General features: G+C 40.7%; 1 protein-coding gene across 1 annotated transcript; it reads right to left on the bottom strand.

The window, feature by feature from the left end:
* Window positions 1-2,352: 2,352 nt before the first annotated feature.
* On the bottom strand, window positions 2,353-23,571 carry cdc20 (cell division cycle 20 homolog). Its single transcript, XM_067990008.1, has 11 exons — window positions 23,450-23,571; window positions 16,246-16,480; window positions 13,431-13,597; window positions 10,607-10,703; window positions 8,396-8,524; window positions 7,982-8,178; window positions 7,390-7,484; window positions 7,023-7,254; window positions 6,059-6,184; window positions 4,059-4,176; window positions 2,353-3,460 (listed from the first exon to the last, which is right to left on the bottom strand). Exons 2-11 carry the CDS (start codon window positions 16,463-16,465, stop codon window positions 3,291-3,293), a joined length of 1,551 nt encoding a protein of 516 aa, XP_067846109.1. The 5' UTR covers window positions 16,466-16,480; window positions 23,450-23,571; the 3' UTR covers window positions 2,353-3,290.
* Window positions 23,572-23,591: the final 20 nt, after the last annotated feature.

Genomic DNA, 23,591 nt, shown 5'->3' with positions numbered 1-23,591 from the left:
GAGAAGTGAGTGTATTACCACTGAGTCACTGCTAACACCATTAGAAACTATGGTTGACCTCAGATAATGATAAAAACAGAATAAAGCAGGTATAAATTGTTCAGAAAGAGGTTGTGTAGCCTTATATAATCAGGGACATTTGGGAGGTTAAAGAAGTAGATCACCTGGGAGGTAGACAGTGACATAATGATGAACTACACTGGTTAGAGAAAGAGCAATGCTAACAGTAGGTATATGTTACAGACCACCAGGTCAGAATTAATCATTTAAATGCTAATTTAGGGGTAAGAGTGTATGAAATAGGAAGAGAGTTTTCACAGGAAATTTCAATAAACTATAAATTGGGAATATCTAAGTGGTTTGGAATCTGAGTCAGTAAATGCAACACATGACTTCCCTATCACATGGGGTAATGTGAAACAGTGCACATCTTGACAATCAATTAGCAAGTGATTTAGATAAATTACAGGAAGTGAAAGTCAGAGCACCCTTGGGGTAGGGAACAGAATAATCTAAGATTCAGAAAGAGAATCATAGCACCATAGAAGTTTACAGCAGAGCCATTTTAACATTGTATGTATGGTGGCATTTAGCTAGAGTAATAAAACTAATCCCACTACTAGCTATTAGTCCTATATCTTCTTCTGCTTCAAATGTTTCTCCACATTTCCCTTAAAAGATGCAATGTGCTCAGCCTCACCTACACCCTGTGGCAAGTCATTCCATACTTCCAAGAACTAGGAGTAGGGCACACAGTCACTCGAGCCTGCTCCACTATTTAATAAGATCATGGCTGATCTTTGTCCTCAACTCCACTTTCCCACCCTATCCCCATATCCCTTAGTGTCCAAAAAACTATCCATCTCAGTTTTGATTATACTCAACTGAACATCCCCAGCCCTCTGGGGTAGAGAATTCCAAATATGACAACCCTCAGTGAAGAAATTCCTCATCTCAGTCCTAAATCACCCACCTCTTATTCTGCGACTACACCCCTAGTTTTAGGCTCTCCAGCCAGGGGAAACAGCCTCTCCACAACACCCATCTGTGTAAAGACATGTCTCTGAACTTCTTGCCTCACTTTCAATGACCCTGATCATTGCAGATACCCCATCAAAACTCCCCCCATAATTAAAAAAAACATTTCCTCAACCTCCTGAGCTCCAGTGGCAATATTCCATGTTTTAAGTCTCAATTACTAGAGTTTCTCAGGCCCAGTATCATCTAGCAAATCTAGACTGTATGCTGAGTATCACTAACATCTTACTTATGATGTGTCTCATGAAGAACAATGAATTTATAATTTTAAAAAGCCTAACACTAACTATACGAAGGAACAGCTGAAGAAAATGAATTGCAAGGGATTTGTTCAAAATTCAGAAGCGGACACATGGAACACCTTTTAAAATTATGCAGAATAAACAGTGTTAGCAAGCATATGTTAAACACATGTAAATTAAACTGGACACATTTCTTAATGAGGAAAAATTACAACTATAAATTTTGCAGCATGAAAGGCAAGGGGAATGAATGTAGGAACATGCAAAGATGCTGCATGACCAACCTTCTGCTCTTGTTTGGAGTGTGAAGAATCCTTTGATGTGGGGTAGTAGAGAAAGTAAAGCATACTAGTTGCTCTAGCTTGGAGGGGAAAAAAATCTCAAAACTCTACTCCAGGAGGCAAGTTGGCCCACCTTGGCTCCTCCAACCTGTGTTTGGGCAGCGGTGGGAGTGGGCATTTGTCAAAGTTCATGAAAGGCTATGAAACAATAGAGATTCCCAGGCATCAATAAGAAACTAGTTAAGGGTAGGAAGTAGTAAGTATTTTAGGATTTAGGTTGGGATGGGAACAGTGATTAGAGTGCACAAAGTGGGTGGGGAAAATGGGTGACAAAGTATTCCATAAATGGTGTTCAAATAACAAAAGATCAACGTGCTTTAGTAGCATCAACACAATAGATCAAAATCACTGCAGAATATCAATCAACACAGCTAATAATTTGCTGAAGATAGCCCCATAAGTGCAAGTCAGAGAAAGTAATGTTTAAACTGTAGTGGTTCTGGTTAGACCAAAACAGTGTATGCTGTGCAGTTCTAGTCACTGAGACACACAAGAAACACTCAAACCCAGGAGTCAAAGCAGCAAAGAGCCCCAAGACTGATCTATAGTTACAAGGAAAATCTTCAGCTTTTCAATTTTGCAAAAAGATGACTGGAGCCATGCAAGAGAAGAATGGTATGGAAAAGGAAAAAAAAAATCTAGAACCACTACTTCAAATGGAGTCAGACAACTCAGCTTTAAGCAAACAAAAGAAATTTAGAACATATGCCAGCAGGTTCTTCACACAGTGCTCAATATTTGGAATGGACTTCGAGTACAGATGGAAATAGTTCAGGAATGATTTATAAAAACAGTTTGATGCTGTGATTTGGGAGGAAGCAGAATACCAAGGTGTTTTAGGATGGATTAGCCAAGATAAGCCAAATGACCTCCTGATCTACTTGAATTAGTTTTTTTATTAATTTTGATTTATAGTCTTAAGGCCCAACCGATTATATGCTTTTAAGTTCAACAAATACCTTCTGAAATAAGTAACTTGCCTTCCACTGTACAAACAAGCATTGATAAAATAAGTTGTCTATTGAAAAACCAGTGTCCAATGCTGCATTCCAACACAGTACAAGAGTGATCAGAATCAGCTCTAAGAATCACAGATGTAGAGGCTATGATTGATATGATTGAGATCAACCCAGCAAAAACCACCTGACAAGTGTTAGCCTAGTCTGTCAGGAAAATATAAACTTTGGTCACTAGATGGCAACATACATACTAGACTACATACAGCTTGAATAAGCCATCTAAGTTTATTGAAAAATTTAAACAAAAAGATAAAAATCTATATAGATTAAATTACAGTGTTTTAAAAAGACCTTTAAATAAATAGCCTTGTGATGCAGTAAACATTTAAAAATTACAAGATGGTTGTTCATATGCAACTTAAACTTCTGTATGAGAAACAGTATCACCCAAACCTGTAATACTCATTAAAAAAAAATCGCTGTTCATCATGCAAATAGTTCTGAATTTAGGAACAAGTGGAGAAAGGAGGAGGATTGGGATAATACCACATTGATAAACAAGTTTTCCTTTCAGTTGAAAGGTTTAGTGCTTTATTTACAAATACCAGTCATCCTCAGTCTTAAAACACAAGTTTTTGTTCCTTTGAGTGAAAGGAAGTGGAAACTGCCACATTTGTTTTACAAGTTTTTGGAGCAGCAATTGCAGAGTTTTATCGAATGCCATGGTGGAGCACACTGGATTGATTGGCTACCATCTTTTTCTTTTTTGCTGGGTCTACAGCAAAGCACTTCCAGACACGGATAGTTTCATCTGCAGCCACAGAACACACTGTAGTGCCATCTGGACTCAGAGCAAGGTCCAGCACACGAGCCTGATGACCTGTAGGAGAAATGGAGTAAATGTACATTAGATTGCAGAGTATAGGTGCTATATCATGCTATGTCTTAATCTGACAACTGGAAAATAGAAGCAAGAGCTGCATTGTTAAAAGCAAGGCCCACATAAGAACATTTTGACTTCATCTGTGCTTGAATCATAGCACATCTAGCTTACAGGATCAAGTGGCATTGAAAGTTTAGGTGAAAGGTCTGTACTCAAAACATTAACCTTTTCTGTTCAGTTGCTGACATTATTTACAGTATTATTTGATGTTATTTTGAATGTTCAGTCCCTGTGATAATGCAAATAATTGTATTAGGCTCACTCAAGGTGAGATCTTGCACACAAGTTAAAAGCTAGAATTTTCAAATTGTGTAAAATTTCCATTAATTCAAGTCAATGTGACTGGAGTATAGTCAACTCCATATATATAAAAAGTCAGACATATAGCTTAGACATTTCAGAACTTCTTAAAAAAGGTACACCAAAAAGAAAAAAATGCAACAAAAACTTGCCTCAAAATACAAACAAATTTGATTAGACCTAGTACTTGTACAGGACATTTTAAAACATTTCTTCACACAATTGAAGTGTTTACCTTTGAGCTCAGCAACTTTGGTCAAGTTTGGGTACTTCCAGATTACCAATTGATTCTGTGAAAATCCATGACCTGACACCATCTCTTTGTATTCTGTTGACCAGACTATGGAACAGACCTATAGAAGAAAATACCATGCGAGGGGTAAATTTAAAATTTGTAACTACCAAAAGGAAAAAATGCATTATATATGAAAACATTGCCATGTGCCCAGCTCAACCACCTAATTTATGTCCATTTTGAGTATAGCACTTTACCAGGGTTATCCCAATTTACCTAGTCAGGCTGAGTGAAACTGGTAAGGTACTTTCTTCAGAGGTGGGGAAGCTTTTAATGACCTCAAAATCCACTTACACCTCCATAGCTCAGTGTCTCACTATTATGAAAATATTCAGCTTTGTCTCCGATCCAAAGGGGATGACCCCACACTTCATCTGCAATGTTTTGCCCACTCACTTAATCTGTCAATGTCCTTTTGTAACTCCCTGCTCCCATCCACACAACTTATTGTGCCTCATTAGTATAATCTGTAAACTTGGATATACAACTCTATTCCTGCATCCATGTCATTGATATGTATGGTAAAACGCCACAGCTCCAGTACAGATCCCAAAAGGACCATCACTTGTCACACCCCACCAGGGAACAAACCCTTTATCCCGACACTATCTCCTACCTCCCAACCCATGTCACAAGGTTACATCCAATTCTGTGTGCACTTTGCACTAATAATCTCATGTGGAATCTTATCAAATGACTTCTGGAAGTCCATATATAGACACTCCCCCATCCACAATGCTAGTGATCTCCTCAAAGAAATTCAACTAGATTCGTCAGACACTACCTACTTTTCCCAAATCCATGCACTCTGATTAGGTGATATTTACCCAAGTGCTCACTCTGTCTCTAATGAAAGATTCGAGTAACCACCCCACAACTGGTGTTAAATTGATAGGCCTGTAGTTATGGAATTTTTCTCCCTCCTTAAATAAATTAAATGGACATTTACAATTTTCTAATCCAAATGCAAAATTCCTGAATCTAGAGCACTTTGGACAATTATGACTATTGTATATTCAATTTCCTCACCTATTTCTTTTAATACCCCAGGGTGGACACCATCAGGTCCTGGATATTTGTCTGTTGTAAGTCCCATTATTTTCACCACTATTAAGTCCACTAAAATTAAGTCCATTATGTTCCTTCCCTTGATGTATTTTTAGGTTCCCTTGTACTGCTGGTATTTTGTCCTCTTCCTCCACTGTGATACAAAGAGTTCCACCACTTACTGTCCCCACTTATCCCGGACAACCACTGATCGCGGGCAAATGGCACTAACCATTTAGACAGAGTGGGAAGTGGAGACACGGAGGATGAAGATTCCCTTTGTGCTTTATAAGATTTCTTGGTTATTCCAATCACAGCGTGGACAATTGCATTGACACGGATATGCCTGCTATAAGCAGTAGTGACTACACTTATTTAACAAGTCTGTCATTTCCTCATCCATTTATAGTCTCACCTGAATCTGTCTTTAATGAGTCCACATTCCCCTTACCAATCTCAATATATTTATAAAAACTGTTCACTGATATCCCTTGCAAATTTTTCATATTTTCTCTTGCACATCTTGATACTTTTTGTATCCCTTTGTTGCTTTTTACTGCTCTATTTGACTTTTCCTGGCATTTGTGCAGGCCTTTTCTTTTAGACATTAGTTGCCAAGAGTCAAGTGACTCATGGGTCATCCCATGAGCCCATTAAGTTGGACATCAGTTGGGCATTAGGGATGGACAATAAATGCTGGCCTCGCCAGCGATGCCCACATCCCATGAACGAATAAAAAAAAATCATCCAATTATGTTTGAGCATTAAAGTCAGCCTAATTTAGCACCTGAAAGAATCAGAATGGGGTGCAATAGGAAAATCATTTACCAGGTAACACTGGTTTCAACTCCCATACTGCAATAATCTCACTACCCCACAGCTGTATTACTAACCTGAGACCGAGTATCCACAGCATTGAAACAAGATCCAGTATTGGCATTCCAAAGGCGAATAAACCGGTCACTGGTGCCACCACCACTTGCAAGAATACTTGCTTGCCAAGGGCACCAGGCAACTGCCTAGGAAAAACAAAATGAAGCAAGTTATGGATCAAATTTGAGTATGAACATTACTAACTGACACCACTAGTGGCAATGCCAAAGCTGCCAATATAGCAGCCTAAAGCAAAAATCTCTTTACCAAGTAGCTTGCTAAATTACAGAAGACAGTCGAAAGAGCAGAGACAGTTTTTCCACCCCACCCCAGAAGTTAGCATTACTAGCAATTGAAGAGGGTGATGCATGTGGCATTACCCTTTAAGGAAGTGCTTAAGCACTGATGGGCCTGGCAGTCTTATCTTTTTGTATGTTTATAAAATGAAAGGACATGTAAAATAAAAATGATAGTCAAACTAAAAAAGACAAAACAGGGCAAGCAATATTTATACTTTTAAAAAAGGTGGTCATTTTTGTAGTTTAAGATTAAAGCTGGTTTCAACATCAAATGCATGAACTGAAAAAGCAAACCAACAGTCTTGGGAGGAATAGCCAACAGCTAAAACGGTTAATACTGTGAAGTGCATATTGGGGCAGGGAGGTTGAGAAAGGAGAGAGAGAGAGAGAAGAAGAAAGACAAAGACAGTGACAAAGTAACTCAGGGTCTGAATTCTACACAGTATTAATCCATCAAGAACACCCTAGAAGGCAGTTTTCTTTGCATCCAGGTTTATAAATTTGATCCCAGTTCTGTTGTCAGTACCAGTGATTTAGGAATACTGACCAGGAGTTCCACTGCTACTAATGCACTACAGCTATGAAGTGTTTACTTTCTACATTTGGAAAAAAATATTGAATCCTATAGATCATAAATTGCAAGCTTAGTTAAGCCCTCATCCATTTGCCAATGAAAGTCATTTACCTTAACAGCACCCTGGTGCTGTGTGAATGTGTGCAATGGTGTGCACTCTGCATCATTCCCCAGGATACTAGGCCAGATATTCAGAATGTTGTCATTGCCACCACTAGCAAGATATCTGCCATCAGGTGACCACTTCAGGCCACAGACCTCCTGAGTGTGTCCAGCCAGAGTAGCTATGTGATGTTGTGCCACACGAACATCATGATGATGGATTTGACCCATTCTGGAGCCACTGGAGGAGGGAAATGCAGAGGAGAGAAAGAAAAGTCAGAAACATTTTGCATGTGCTTATTCTATGAGGGAGAAATAAAATAACTTTTTAAAACTGCATTGCCATTTCTTATTACTAGCATACATATTATCTTACCTGGATAGAATGTAACTGCTCCAACTGAGTGCTCCTACTCGTACAGAGTGACTCACCATATTCCTAAGACGTTTCTGACGTTCAACGTCCCAAACCTTAAAAATCAAAAATATTCACAGTAAATCTGTACTGTGTGCACTTTGGATTCAAATACAAACTAGAAGCATTTTAATTCCTACACAAGCCCTGGCTTTGCTCTAGATGCAGACTCTAAAAAGTGAACTTCATTCAGCTATGCAGTGTAAAGTCTCAGAAGAGATTGAAAAGTTGTGTAGTGCTATCAGCTGTCATAGCTGGCTACTGACTAATTGCATTACCCATAAAGTAGAGTTTAGGATGCTAACTATCTTGTACACTAATGATAATTGGAGTCAAAATTTGTGGTCTAAGAACGAGTTACTTGCCTTGCTTGAGCATAAAGCAAAGCAGACTATAGTATAATTAGTGTCTACAAACACGTATCCATTGTATGGTGCACTAGGGTAGATCACAGTAACGACAGTTCATACTCATCTGTAAACATTACAGTAGTTGCTTCCTGGTCTGTTACAACCAAAGCTGAATCAGACTACAAGTCTCACTCTTCTCTTACCTGAACCTCTCCATTCCTTGTTCCAACTGCCAAATAGTTCCCTTCTTTTATCCAGGACACAGAAGCAATGTAGTCCTCCTGACCCTCCAATTGTACAAGTGGCAGGATATCACCTGATTCAGCATGCCAGAGATACACATTATTCCCAAGTCCTACAGCCAGGTAGTTCAGTGAACTCCAGTCAATCAAATTCAGATCTATGGGGGTTGGGGTGGAAAGAATAGGAAGAGAAAAATATTGTTAAGAAATTAACTAATATGTAGTAAACCACAAAAAACTCACCGATGGTTTGGAAAGTTGCATTGTTTGCTACTCCATTGCACAAATCAAAGATAGATTAGGTAGGATTATGGATACCAACAATTTCCTTTCCCCTCCACAAACCAAAAGGAACATTTAAACCTCACAACTTACAGTAATCATTTCTGATCTCAGGAGCATCCAGGATTCTCTCCGGCATGGAGGAAATGTACCGGCTGGCCTTCTTGGTGGAACTTGGTGTTGTAGACTGACTGTACAGAACTTTCAGATTATTCTGGTAACCTAGAGAACAAGCAGAGACTAAAACCACAGGAAATGGTTGGAGGGCTCCCCTACCCAAAGGATGGGACTGCAGCTGACAAAACCACAGAACAGGAGGATTCAAGGAAGAGCTAACCAGCAAGATATTAGTAGAAGCATCCAATTATAAAATAAAACTATTTAATCCTCTGCACTGTTATTTTACAGGAAAGTCTTGGGCAAGTTCCGCCCCAATGACATGCACCCTAACCCACCCACCCCATTTTATGTTAACTAGAAATATGCTATGCATCAAGTTAAGATTCCCATAACAAACTAGATATTGATATCATCCCATGGGAGAACACCAGGGAGCACAACCCAAGAAATTCATTCTTGGGCAGGCAGCCAGCCACCTGACCATGTCACAAATCAATCTAGTAGAAATAAGATACCACTCCTTGTCTGGGAAAGACCTTGAGTAAACTTGGCCTCAGGACAAGAATGGGATGATTCTTACAGATGTCAGTAGCTGCAAGAGTGACACCCACTCTAATCAGTCATCTAAGACGGACGGACGCACACCTGGTTACCAAATCCTGGCAACAGCCATCAGACATTTCTGCTGATAAGTGTTGGCAGTATGTACTGATCCCGGAGATACTTTTGATGCAAGTCATCCTCTCGCCCCAACCCTCCAAATCCCAATTATGCAAATGCATACTTCAGAATGACCCCTTGTCTTTGGTCACCCCCATCCAAGAATCTTCCAGGCTTAATTAAATCCTTTCCATTCCCCAGTGTTTAGCTGCATCTACATCTTACTCAAAAAGAGGTCTTTGACTGCTTACATAAACTGCCTCCTAAAATTTAGGAGAGAAAAATGGCAGGTGTGGTTAGGTTATCTATAGTCTCACCCACTTAACATCCAGCAACCTACAACATCAAAACTCCATCTGAAGCACTCAAATTTGAAAGCTCAGACAATGGTAGCCAGTAGCAGACATGGAGTCCATCTAGTCTGATTACTTTGATGCTCTGAATAACAAACTGAAGTTGCAAAAGGATAGATATTTGGGAGACAGTTCATTTTACAAGATTTAAACTTTTGTGCCCAGAATATAACTCCCAGCACAACAACTTTTTGTTGAGACAACCAGCAACAATTACTAGAGGAAAGGTACCAAGGCAAGACCCAGAATATAATACAGCAAGCAAGAGATAAATGCAAAATCCAGCTGTGTGAATTCCTAGATAGTGGTGCCTCCTAGTCTTCATCCACTCACCACCATGGGATGACTGCAATAACTTCCTGCATATTTAAACTTGAGGCAGTAGTACAAAAATTTCTGGAAACTCATTTACTAAAAAAAGATAATTGAAGGGGGAGCAGATAGTGACTGTGATAATATCCAGCAGCAAAGGACAACATCTCAGGGAAACAGACTCTGCCATTACAGTGGAGCTTTGAATCTTCTAGTAATGATCAACACCACCTTCAGCTACACTAGGGTGTACCATTCTGGATAGTTTAAACACATCCCACAAGACAGTGTCTCAGGATGGTAATTTCTATTGTATTTCATTTTCAGAATCACAATTAGCCCAACAGAACAGCAGAAGCCATCTACTTAGCATTCTTGACCACAGTTAAAGCAGAAGTAATAAATAAGCTGCCACCCCTGAAAGTGCTTGAAGTCCCTAAAGGCAGGCTGTCTAGAAGCACTTTGTACTAATAATTTGTAACTACTTTCTAACAAGCTGTGGCTATAGAGTTGAGTACAAAAAGGAGAAAGTAATTGACAGGAAGGGACCAGAAGAGATTCCTTTTAGGCCAGTGGTCAGAAGTTACTTCACTAGCTTGCATATTAAGTATCACAACCTACAGCAATCTAGCAATGATTACATTTCATAATCTGAACAATTTAGTTTGTCCTTTCAGATAACTAATTTCCACCTCTTTCTTCTCCCCCACCACTCCCTCCAGCCCCTATTTTCACTTTCAACTGGATTGATTCTACTAGCCTGTCAGATGCACTAGCAAGGACTAGATGTGATTCAGAAGAGCAAGTAGACCCCTTGCTAAATAAACTAAGTTTTAAAAAAAAATGTAAATTAAAATACCTTCTGGTGCACAAAGGGGCTTCCCACTCAGACGCAGAATTTTTGCCTGCTCAACATCATAACCATTCAAGTTTAAGGACCACGTCTTCTGTTGCTCCTGAACAAGAAAGATATTGTAATTTATTGCAAGAACCTAGATGCAATTCAGCTCATTTAGCTCAATCATTTTTGTTGACTCACTAAAGTTCACTCATCAGCATCCCAGTATTTCCTATTGAATCCTTAACCCTTTTTTCAAATGCTTCAATCTGGCCAACAGCCAAAAATTGCAGTATTTGGTTTGGCGGGGTGGGGGGAAAAGAAAAGGCATTTTATTTTGAGCAAGTCTCGAGAACAAATGGAGGCCAAACATCACATTCCTTAGGTTTGAAAGTCTATATTGTAGGCAAAAGAAAAGGGTTCAAGTTTTTGAGGCCCTGTGAAAGAGTATGATTGTACAACAAGTCTTGATTTCAAGATAGAGAGAAGAGCAGGATATTAGACAGCATTTTTGAAGTTATGGAAGAGAAGTGTGAAATATTGGATGGGATAAACAAAGTGAGAGGAAGTATTAAGGGGATTAGCATCTTTGAAAGTAGATAAATCGCTAGGCCCGGATGAAAGGTATCCCAGGCTGTTAAGAGAAGCAAGGGAGGAAATAGTGGAGGCTCTGACCATCATTTTTCAATCCTCCCTGGCTACAAGTATGGTGCTAGAGGATTGGAGGACTGCTAATGTTGTTCAAAAAGGGAGAAAGATAGACTGAGTAATTATAGGACAATCAGTCTAACCTCAGTGGTGGGCAAATTACTGGAATCAATTCTGGAGGGACAGCATAAAGAGTCATTTAGAAAGGCATGGGTTAATCAAGGACAGTCAGCATGGATTTGTTAAGGGTAGTGTCTCACTAACTTGATTGAATTTTGAGGTGGTAACAAGGAGGGTAATGCATTTGACGTAGTGTACATGGATTTTAGCAAGGCTTTTGACAAAGGTCCCACATGGCAGGCTGGTCAAAAAAGTAAGAGCCCATGGGATCCAAGGGAAAGTGGCTGGTTGGATCCAAAATTGGCTCGGTGGCAGGAAGCAGAGGGTAACGGTTGACTGCTGTTTTTGTGACTGGAAGGCTGTTTCCAGTGGGGTCCTGCAAGGCTCAGTACTAAGTCCCTTACTTTTTGTGGTATAAATTAATAATTTGGACTTAATTGTGGGGGGGGGGGGGGGGGGGGCTTGATCAAGAAGTTTGCAGAGGATACAAAAATTGGCCCTGTGGCTGATAGTGAGGAGGAAAGCTGTAGACTGCAGGAAGAGATCAAGGGATTGGTCAGGTGGGTAGAAAAGTGGCAAATGGAATTCAACCCAAAGTGCAAGGTAATGCATTTGGGGAGGGCAAACAAGGCAAGAGAGAACCTAATAAATGGGAGGATGTGAGAGGTGTAGAGGAACAGAGGCCTTTGAGTACACGTCCACAGATCTCTGAAGGTAGCAGGACAGGTAGATAAGGTGATTAAAAAGGCATATGGGATACTTTCCTTTATTAGCCGAGGCATAGAATGCAAGAGCAGGGAGTTTATGCTAGAACTGTATAAAGCATTGGTTAGGCCACATCTTGAGTACTGTGTACAGTTCTGGTCACCATATTAAAGGAAAGGTGTGATTGCACTAGAGGGTGCAGAGGAGATTTACAAGGATGTTGCCAGGACTGGAGACTTTTAGCTAGGAGAAAAGATTGGATAGGATGGGGTTGTTTTCTTTGGATCAAAAGGAGGCTGAGGGGAGATTTAATTGAGATATATAAAATTATGACAGGACTAAATAGAGTGGTATGGAAGACCTATTTCACTTAGCAGAGGGGCATAGATTTAAAGTAATTGGTAGAAGGATTAGACAGAAGCTGAGGAGAAATTTCTCTCACCCAGGGTCACTGCCTGAAAGGGTGGTAGAGGCAGAAACCCTCAAATCATTTAAAAAGTACTTGGATGTGCACTTGAAGTGCCATAACCTACATGGCTATGGACCAAGTGTTGGAAAATGGGATTAAGCTGGATTGCTCTCGGCTGGCACGGACACGATGGGCCGAATGGCCTCCTTCTGTGCCGTAACATTATGAAAAGTTTGAGGAATGAGAAAAGTCCAACGGAGTAATGGTCATTGTAGGGCAAATAATAAAAGGTACATTGCAAGCATGAGAAAGACTGCTTACCTATTCAATCAAGGAATGGAATAGCAGGTTCCAAGCTCATGGGTTAAGGTTTGCAGGGGGGGGGTGGGGGAAAAGAAGAGAAAAGCAAAACAAAGGGTGGCAAAAAGAGTGAGTGCGCATTAGACTGGTAGTGGAAACTTCAGTGGAAAGTAAGACAACTTAATTCCAAGCAGCAGCACTAGGGCTCAGAATAGCCAAGTCTCAGTTACTAATTTTAGGTTTCCAATAGAATCATAGCTCTGAAGCAAGATATATTGAGACCATTGTGCCTGCTCTTTGAAAGAACTATTCAATTATGCAGGTATACTTTAATTTTTTTGTGCATTTGTTAATCCAACAGATTTAGTAAACAAAGAAAAAGCGGTACCTAGTAATCTCAACCATTGAAACAGCTTAAAAAATGAAAACGGTGGGATGTAGGAACTATTCCTCCTACCAGAGAGTCTTCTGCAAAATGTCTGCTTACAAGCTGTCTCCAATAGCAGTCAAAGTACAAACATAGGCAAAAACCGATAGAATTACACAATTATCGATAGCATTCAGGAAGACATTTTGTCATCACCCCCCGAACCAGAGCTAAAGTACTTACGATCATATCAGAATGGTTTGATAATCTCTACTACTAGAATTTTTGGTACTCACCTTCTTGGTTGGAGATTCATTTTCTTGCTCAGTTTCTTTAGAGATTAAGAAATGTGCTACATCTATTTGTACTGCATTACGGGCTGGAATGTAGCGATCACCACCTACTTTTGCTGGTGTTCCCTGAACTCGGGAACATTTAGAAGATTTTGGGGTTTTTGTTCTTCCTGCAAAGGATGCAGAAAGGCTTGATTAAATGATCTATCTTGGGTGCGGCTTCTCAGTGCATTTCAACTTTCACATAAAAATTGACAGTGATCCAATTTTTTTCATGGTGGGGGGGAAAAAAAAAGGGAAAAGAGAAAGGAGCAGGAGCACTCCACAGCAACTCACTTCAAGAGCTTAGTACCATGAAAGTCATGTTTTTCCAGTTCTCATTTCTCTAGAGAAGTGCTGTGCAATATGTTAGGCCGCTAGCCAAATGTGGCTAATTGCATCTGATTAGTAAATAAGTACTAGACACCATCAGGCATATGACCTCAATACTCATTTGCACGACGTACGTATGTGTACTTTTTACACTTGTGCGTTTGTTGATAAAATGATTAGACAAAAGCAACACCTGCAAGAGTTTTTTTTGATCATTAATCAAGGAGGTAAAGCAGTCACTGAATGGAGTACTTCTCTTGTATTGTGGGAGTACATGCAAGGAGTTTTCTACTAAAATTAGTGCAGGTGGCTAAAACGTCACCATAGGCACACCTGTGGCTAGTCAGCGATTTCTATTGGATAACGCTACTCTAGATACTACCTTTTACATAGTACCCAGACAAACCCAATGCATACTGTTCCATGACATGTCCATCATGAGTAAAATGAGCTGATGTTTCCTAGCAGCTGCTACCATCAAGATTTACTTTATGATGAAATAAGTTCTGCAACCCATTTACCAGAATGTTTAATTATGAATTTGCCTGATGCTCCGTACTAATGAAACTTAGATTGGCAAACATTGAACCAAATCTACACAGTGCACTAACGTTCTGTGGATCTCAAACTATTACTCTAATGCCAATGCATTCTGGATGCTAAAGAACCTCCAGAAAATAAAATGCGATTACAAATTTCAAGCCTGCAAGTCAAACTAAACAATGTGCTTCCACACTTCCAGCAGGAAGTTCACTAACCCTGCAAACTGAAATAAGAACAGCCATTAAAGTGAAATTTTGTATTCAAGGAAAGGAGGTCAGTGTGGAGGAAAGACAACACTTCCACTTACTCAGTAATAAGCACTCCCAGGTTAGTGCAACATGGCCATATGTAGGTAGGAGGTCCCTCTAATCTCCACAGCACAAGTGATAACATTTCCTATATTAGCCATCCTTATGGTCAGACCACCACTGTCAACATGTAGGCAGTTTTCAGTTGTGGCTCAGTTCCAAAGCTGTCTAGCAACACTGCCTCAGACTGAGTAGACAAGAATCCACAAAAGTTCAGACCCTGTCCACCTCCAATTGGGATTCTCGATCAAATGTAGCAGTGCAGTCACTAGGATGGAGGCTGTATATATGTACATACACAGTAATGCATTATTAATTTTGACCTTTCAAACCTGAAAAGATGTCTAGACAAGACATTTTAAGCTATACAATACTAAAGCATAATTGATTACAGGTCCAACACTAATGATAGAAGCAATTGGACAATTAATCTCAAAGCTCCCCAGATGACTTGAGCACATTTTAGTCAGTAAAAGGAGCTGAGCCATGCAGACCAGCAAGGTTCCAGGTCTAATCCCTATCTGAGCTGTTTGTATAGAAGACAATAGGAGTGCTTCAGTGACCTTAGCACTAGAAGTGGGGTGGGTGGGAAGAGGAAATTGTCTTATCCCTGATAGCCATCCACCAATCCCTGCTAGAAATGCAGGTGTGGACATCATGACCACACTGGGCTGTGATGCACCCTCTGGTTACATAGCCTATTGATACCATCAAGGTTCACATAGGCATAGCCACTAGGGCAGAGTTCTGGAAGGTACCTGGAACTCAGAACTGTGGCCCAAAGGAGTCTGTTTTCAAGGAAGACAGGAAGAATATTGGCATGTTTCTCTTTAAAAAAAATACTGGCTGTAGTGTAACATTTCACATGCCAGATTGTTATGAATACACTAAATAAATCCAATGACAACACTGATCCAGTAAATATCATATTTAGACAACTGGTTGTCTGTGGATATGTGTAGAAAGTGCCAGCAACAAAGGGATGTCCTGGGCTCTGCTGTTAGGCCACTAATGGGAGAATTTCATATTAATGGCCCACTCTATTTTAGAAGTCTTAAGTATTTTCTGTAGATTTGTAATCCAGTACAATACACATTCCATTCTGAAAGTACACCTATTTTGAGGTCACCTATCTACCAGCCAGTCTCCAATATATAAATTAATTTATTGCATTTCATGCAGTACAATTAGCTTTACTTTTTCTGCAGAAGAAAAGTTGTCACAATGGGTTTACTTCAATGTTTTCCCCTCCCTAAATCCCATCACCATATAACAGCTAGGTGAACTAAGAACAGAATAAGGCACACAAAGAAGCAAGTGTCCCCAAGGCCAAAGATTACCTAAACAAGTCTATACATATATTGGACATCTGCCCCACTTTTTATATGAGCCCAAACCCAAGAGGAACAATATTCATATGGTTGTGTTTCTCTACCTCTTCTCTCCTTACACCACCACCCCCCACAAAATTTGGGAGGCATTGGTCTGCAAGTTGAACAAATAAACTCTCCAAAATCCCTTTATTATTGAAAAAAGAGACGAACAAGAGACTAGAATAAAATAATACAACAAAGTTTAAAAGTTACTCCAGCTACCTGGTGTCCTGGTGGGAGTCACCACCTTGGGTGTGTTCAGCGACCTGTTTGTAGTTTTCATTGGCGATAGGCCACTGGTATTAGCTGAAGTAGACATTGACCCAGCAACACCACTGTTCTCCTTTGCTTTCCGCTGCCACCTGGCCAGCGGCCCATTTGTTATGGGAGCATCCAATTTCAGGAGGTTGTTTACGTCACTCTCAAAAACAAACTGAGACATTCTGCTCACACACTTCTGTATAGAAAGAAGACATTAAAAAACACAAGTCAGGAGGTCATCCACAAACAGACCTATTTTGTTATACACACCTTTCATTCAGTACAGCAAGTACCATTATTTCAGTAGCAAGTGGATTAGGGCTATAGTTTATTCAGACTTCAAGCACAAGTTTAGTAGATGCCAACTTCAAATGAAACTGAAATCTCAAGATCAGTACATTTGCATGGCTTTACCCTGCCCCAGTGTAAAAAAGAAACCTTCTTGGTTCACATTCCTAGCTCCCAATGTATTCTAGCTTCCTCATATCTGGTGGCAACTAGAGATCATTATAAATTTCAGGTCTGCACTAGATTTTTTTTTTCAGACTCCCATAAGTGGGCCTTGTGTCCCTATAATCTGGAGTGACCAGAAGGCTATAACAATAAGATCCTTTGTTGTGCGCACTGGACATTTGAATCGCATCACAATTATAGAATTAAATTCCTACATCAGTAAAATCGCATGCAACAGAGACAGAACTTAAAACTTATTTCAGCCACCATAAACCAGGTGTCAAACGCGCGGCCCATGGGCCAAATCCAACCTGCAGGCTTCCGATGAATCTTCATTTTAAAAAAATTTAGCTTATTGGGGCGACACCCCTGGCCAAGACGGTCAGAAGAGTTTTATAACAAGTTCAAATCACTTGAGTGCAAGTCCCCTTGCATCGAATAGGCATTATTGCCGAGATGGCAATTGAGTCTGCTCAGCCAGTTTTTCAACGTCTTTTAACATTAATCCATGATTTTAAGTTCTGTAGTGACAAGTGGTCCTCATGACATTTACTAAGAGAAAGAAGATCAAGGACACTGTCAAGAGAAGGAGAATTTCAGATTCCTTTGTGAACATGAATGGAAAGCCTATGTGTATTGATTTATTACCAACAGGTAGCTGAGGTGAAAGAATACAACATTCCAAGACAATATGAAGCAAACCATGGTGAGAAATACAAGTACACAGGATAGACACTTGAAGATAAATTTACTGAATTAGCTCAGTCAGAAAGGTTTACGAGTGATACTGTGTTAAGGTGAGCTGTATGGTTGCCCATGAAATAGCTGTGTCACCAAAACAAATTTGAGGGTGAATCTTTGAAGAACTGCATGATAATAACTTCAAAAATAGTGTATCCAGGTAAGCAGCAAGCTTTTGCAAATATCAGCCTCTCAAGAAACACAATTGCTGAGAATCAATGATTTAGTTGAGAATTTGAACAGTCAACTCAGACAAAGCAAAGTCCTTTGCTGCCTTTTCAACTGCAATTGATGACAGCACTGATGTAACTGCCATGGCTTAGCTAGCTGTATTCATTCATAGAGTTGATAAGAACATGTACATCAGAGGAACTTGTAGAATTGGTGCTGATGGGACACAATGACAAATGACCTCTGACAGCTTGGATGAGGACTGAGCCAGAGCTGTAAGTCTAGGCACATACAGGGCACCCTCAACAATGGGCAAGAAAGCAGGACTGTAACAAAATTGATGGCCAAATTGCAAATATCAACCCAAACTAGCAGTTTAATAGTTTCACTGCATTTTACATCATTAGAATTGTATAACCAAAAGGAGGTCATTCAGCCAGTTATGCCTTTGCCAGGTCTTTGAAAGAGCTGTCCCATTTAGTCCCACACCTCAGCCTTTTCCCCCACAGCCATGCAAATTAGTCTTCAAGTACATAACCAATTGCCTTTAGAAAGTTCCTATGGAATCTGCTTCCACCACCCTCTCAGGTCGTGCATTCTAGTTCCTACCAATCCTCAAAAAAATTCTCCTAATTTCCCCTTTAGTTCTTTTGCCAATTATTTTAAATCTATGATCTCTGGTTACCAACCCACTTGCCAGAGGAAACAGTTTCTCCCTACTTGCTCTATTAAAACCCCTCATTATTTTGAATACCTTTATTAGGTCACCCCTAAACCGTCTCTGCTCTAAAAAAGAACAATCCTAGTTTCTCCAATCTCTCCACATAATTGAAGTCTCTCATCCCTGGTATCGGTCTGGTAAACCTCCACTGTACCCTCTCCAAGGTCTTGACAGCCTTCCTAAAGTGCAGTGCCCAGAATTGTACACATACTCCAGCTGAGGCCTAACCAGTGATTTGTAAAGGTACAGCATGACTTCCTTGTTTTTGCATTCAATGCCCCTATTTACAAAGCCAAGTATCCCATATGCTTTCTTAACCACCTTATCAGCTTGCCCTGCCACCTTCAAAGATTTGTGAATATGCACCCTCAGGTCCCTCTGCTCTTGCATCCCCTTCAAAATAGCACCACTTAGATTATACTGTCTCTCCATGTTGTTCCTCCCAAAGTGTGCAGATGCAATTTAATGTGCATCACTTCACACTTATGCACATTAAATTGCATCTGCCATGTGTCTGCCCATTTCACCAGTCTGTATGTCCTCCTGAAGTCTGCTACTATCCTCCTCATATACAAGAAAAGCAATGGTCCTAATACTGACCCTTGGGGAACCCCACTGCATACTTCTCTCCAGTTAGAAAACATCCGTTCACCGCTACTCTGCCTCCTATCCCTTAGCTAGTTACGCACCCAAGTTAGCACCACCCCTCTAATTCCTTCTATTTGCCAAATAAGTTGGTTATGTGGTACTTTATCAAATGGCCTTTTGACAATCCATATATACACACCAACATCTACTACACCACCTTCATCAACCCTCACTGATACTTCTCAATCTGGTTAGTCAGACACATTTTGCCTTTAACAAATCTGTGCTGGCTGTCCCTTATTAACCCATGCTTCCAAGTGAGAATTAATTTTGTCCTTGACAATGGTCTCTAGTAGTTTTCCCACCACTGATGTTACACTGACTGGCCTGTAGTTATCAGATTTATCCCTCTCTCTTTCCCCCCCCCCCCTTTTTTGAATAGGGGTGCAATATTTGCAATCCTCCAGTTCTCTGGCATCACTCCCACATCCAAGGAAGATTGAAAGATTGTGGTCAGAGCTTTGGCTATCTCCATCCCTGCTTCCCCCAGCAAGCTAGGATACATCCCACCTGGACTGGGTGACTTGTTAACTCAGATGCCAACCTATTTAGCACCTCCTTTCTAATATCTCTACTCAGATTAACTTCATCCCTCTTCTTTTGTGAAGGCAGATGCAAAGTACTCATTCAGTACTTCAGTTATGCCCTCTGCCTCCACAAGGTGGTGATTTCCTTCTTTGTCCCTAATGGCCCCACCATTCCTTTAACATGTTTATAAAAGATTTTTAGCTTCCCTTTTATGTTACCTGCTAATCCCCTCATTCTCTTTGCCCTTGTATCCTTTTTCAATTTCCTCCAGCTCTCTATTCTGCCTGGTTTTCTACTATATTCTGTACCTGACATTTGTCTTAAACCTCCTTTTTCTGTTTTATTTTAAACCCTATTTCCTTTGTCACCCAGTGAGCTCTAGCTTTGGAGGCCCTATCTTTCCTCCTTATGGGAAGAATTTTATTCAAGGTCTCAACCAGTAGCAGTTTAGCTGACTGCTAGAAAAATTCACTGCAGACTGCCATATCACACTGCTTTTTTGGATTGCTTGGCGAGATCTAACGGTTCATTGGTTTTTGGACTCTAGGGGAATTAAGGGATATGGGGATCGGGCAGGAAAATGGAGTTGGAGTTGAAGTTGAAGACCAGCCATGATCTGACCATATGGCCTACTCCTATTTCTTATGTTCTTATAAAGAGGAAGATATTACTGAATTACAGGACAATGAATGGTTTCAAGACCTTGCTTTCATGGTGGATATTACAGAGCTCATTCAACAGAAGAATGTAGGGGCACAGCCAAGTAGTGATAGAATACAATGGCATCTTTTGAGATTAAGCTTCAGCTGTGAGAGAAGCAACTTTCCCAGGATAACACATTTCCCCACATAGAAATTATGTGACACTGTTGGGACTCAATGTGATGGCACCACAGAACAGTAAATGGGCAAAATTGCTGAACTAAGAAATAAATTTCAAGAATGATTCTCTGACTTCAAGAACGATAGAGAGTTGGCAATTTTCAGCACACCATTCATTATCTGTCAATGTGCACAATGTACCAGAGGAGCTCTAAAATGAAAGTTATTGAACATATTGTGCACTTGAAGGAACGTTTTCAGATGTTGGTGTCTTATCCATACCTCACACCAAATTATCTGAAACTGAAGTCCTTTGCATCAAGATTTCTATATTTGGAACCACATACATGCAAACAAGTACCTTCCATCAAGTCCAAACCACACAACTTTGTGACAAACCTGAACTCAATTGTCAAGATAGTCTCAGTCCAATCATTTGCTCCAAAATGTTGATGCAATGGTTCAAGCTACATGGTGCCAGGTTATCAGGGAGCAGCAGTAGCCGTGAATAAAATCTAAAAGCAATTAAGTATCCTTATCTATATTAATAGCTGTCACTGAATGTGACTCACACTAAGTGCCAGGATATCAGATCAGGCCAGACATATAAAAATGACTGACACCCCTGCCATAAACTAATGACCCTGATCATAGCCAGAATCAACAGTACAACATAAATGGGACAAAGCAGCAGCTGCCAACACCAGCCTGTCTCCTTAGCAGTTCAGTCACTAGCACCAACATAAGATATAGGAACAGGAGAAGGCCATACAGCCCCTCGAGCCTGCTTCGCCATTCAATAAGATCATGGCTGATCTACAGCAACACCACTGTCCCACCCGATCCCCATATTTCTTGATTCCCCTAGAGACCAAAATCTACTTATCTCAGCCTTGAATATACTCAACGACTGAATATCCACAGCACTCTGGGGGTAGAGCATTCCAAAGGTTTACCACCTTCAGTGAAAAAAATTCCTCATCTCAGTCTTAAATGGCTGACCCCTTATCCTGAGAATCTGCCCCCTAGTTCTAGACTCTCCAGCCAGGGAAAACAACCTCAGCATTGAATCTGTCAAGCCCCCTCAGAATCTTGTATGTTTCAATGAGATCACCTCTCATTCTTCTAAACTCGAGAGTATAGACCCATTCTACTCAATCCCTCCTCATAGGAGACCCCTCTCATCCCAGGAATTAATCTAGTGAACCTTCGTTGCACCACCTCTAAGGAGAGTATATCCTTCCTTAGATAAGGAGACCAAAACTGTATACAGTACTCCAGGTGACATCTCACCAAAGCCCTGTACAATTGTAGTCAGACTTCCTTACTCTTGTCCTCCAACCCCCTTGCAATAAAGGCCAACATGCTATTTGCCTTCTAATTGCTTGCTGTACCTGCATGCTAACTTTGTGTGTTACAAGGACACCCAAGTCTCTCAACACCAACATTTAATAGTTTCTCACCATTTAAAAAATAATCTTTCTATTCTTCCTACCAAAGTGAATAACCTCACATTTCCCCACATTGTACTCCATCTGCCACCTTCTTGCCCACTCACTTAACCTGTCAATATCCCTTTACAGACTCTGTCCTCCTCACAGTTACAGCCTGCCAACCTGAAAATAACCCATTGATCCCTACTCTGTTTTCTGTGTTAACCAATCCTCTATGGTAATATATTACCCCCAACCCCATGAGCCCTTATCTTGTATAACAACCTTGTGTGGCACCTTATCAAATGCCTTTTGAAAACCCAAATATTCAACATCCAATGGTTCCCCTTTATCTACCCTACCAGTTACAGCCTCAAAAATCTAATGAATTTGGCAAACAATTTCCCTTTATAAAACCATGTTGACTCTGCCTAATCAAATTACAATTTTTTAAGTGACCTGTCACCACTTCCTCAATAATGGATTCCAGCATCTTCCAGATGAATGATGTCAGGCTAACTGGCCTGTAGTTCCCTGTTTTCTCTCTCCTTCCCTTTCTTGAATAGCAGGGTTACATTTGCTACCTTCCAATCCACTGGGACAGTTGTAGAATCTAGGGAATTTTGGAAGATCAAAACCAATGCATCCACCTCTTTTAGAACCCTCAGATGTAGGCAATCAGGTCCAGGGGATTTATCAGCTTTTAGTCCCATTAGTTTCTCCAGTACTTTCTCTTTACTGATATTAGTTACTTTAAGTTCCTCACTCATTAGCCCCTTGCTTCCCCACTATTTCTGGTATGCTTTTTGTGTCCTCTACTGTGAAGACAGGTAAAATATTTGTTTAATATCTCTGCCATTTCCTGATTTCCTTTTATAATTTCTCCTGTCTCAGCCTCAAAAAAGGACCAACATTTCCTTTGCTACTCTTTACATACTTGTAGAAGCCCTTACAATCTATTTTATATTTCTTGCTAATTTACTTTCATATTCTATTTTCTCCCTTTTAAAATCAATTTTTTGGTCATCCTTTGCTGGTTTCCAAAACTCTCCCAACACTCAGTCTGCCTCATAACATTATAGGCCTCTTCTTTTAATCTAAGACTATCCTTAACTTCTTTAGTTAGCCACAAATCACTTTAGCCTAACAACTAATAAAGGGTGGACTCACACTTCAAGCTGCAGAATCAGTGCAAAGCAGTTTCACTTTCCCAATTATACCGCAGTCTTAGGTGTAAATGCAGCAAGAGTCCAAGGTCAATGCCTGACCCATTTCCAGGATGAGACTTGCAGAGCCAGACCCACCCAGTCCACACACCGAGCCCAGCAGTAGAGCATAGGAACTAAGAGTAGGCCATTCAGCCCCTCGAGCCTGTTCCGCCATTCAATTCGATCGTGGCTGATCGGCATGTCACCGGTGCAAAACCACCAAACATTCAGCCCCCTTGGAGTGAATGCACCGTCAAAGTAACGAGCCTTCCACCATTTGCCCATCACCCGGGGCTTGCTGGAATAGAACGCCCTTGAAATCCAAGCCCCCACCCCCGGGACAGCAGAACACGAGAGCCGGCACCCAGCAGCTCAGCGAATCCCCCACACAGTCCATGGATTTAACAAAACAAAAAGACACGTTCGGGAGGCGAGTCTCACCAGCTTCCTCAGAAGGGTCTGCGGCCGCTGGCGGTTTGATGTCAGACGGTCTGGAAGCTCTGCCTGTCACAATGTGGGCTCGGTGCAGCAGGCCCGCCTCTCCCGTGCTCGGTAATAAAATGGCTCCCCCACCCCCGCGCGA

The sequence above is a fragment of the Heptranchias perlo genome, chromosome 9, assembly GCF_035084215.1.
Source record: "Heptranchias perlo isolate sHepPer1 chromosome 9, sHepPer1.hap1, whole genome shotgun sequence".
Lineage (NCBI taxonomy): Eukaryota > Metazoa > Chordata > Chondrichthyes > Hexanchiformes > Hexanchidae > Heptranchias > Heptranchias perlo.
Note: the sequence above shows the minus strand (reverse complement) of the source record. Positions and strands in the feature narration are given on the sequence as shown.

Excerpts from the sequence above, each read along its gene's own strand:
- cdc20 (XM_067990008.1), bottom strand. The coding sequence starts at position 16,465 with ATGTCTCAGTTTGTTTTTGAGAGTGACGTAAACAACCTCCTGAAATTG. Across the intron at positions 7,255-7,389 it reads AGCAGTTACATTCTATCCAG|TGGCTCCAGAATGGGTCAAA; the intron begins GTAAGATAATAT and ends TCCCTCCTCCAG. Across the intron at positions 6,185-7,022 it reads AGCACCAGGGTGCTGTTAAG|GCAGTTGCCTGGTGCCCTTG; the intron begins GTAAATGACTTT and ends TGTTTTTCCTAG.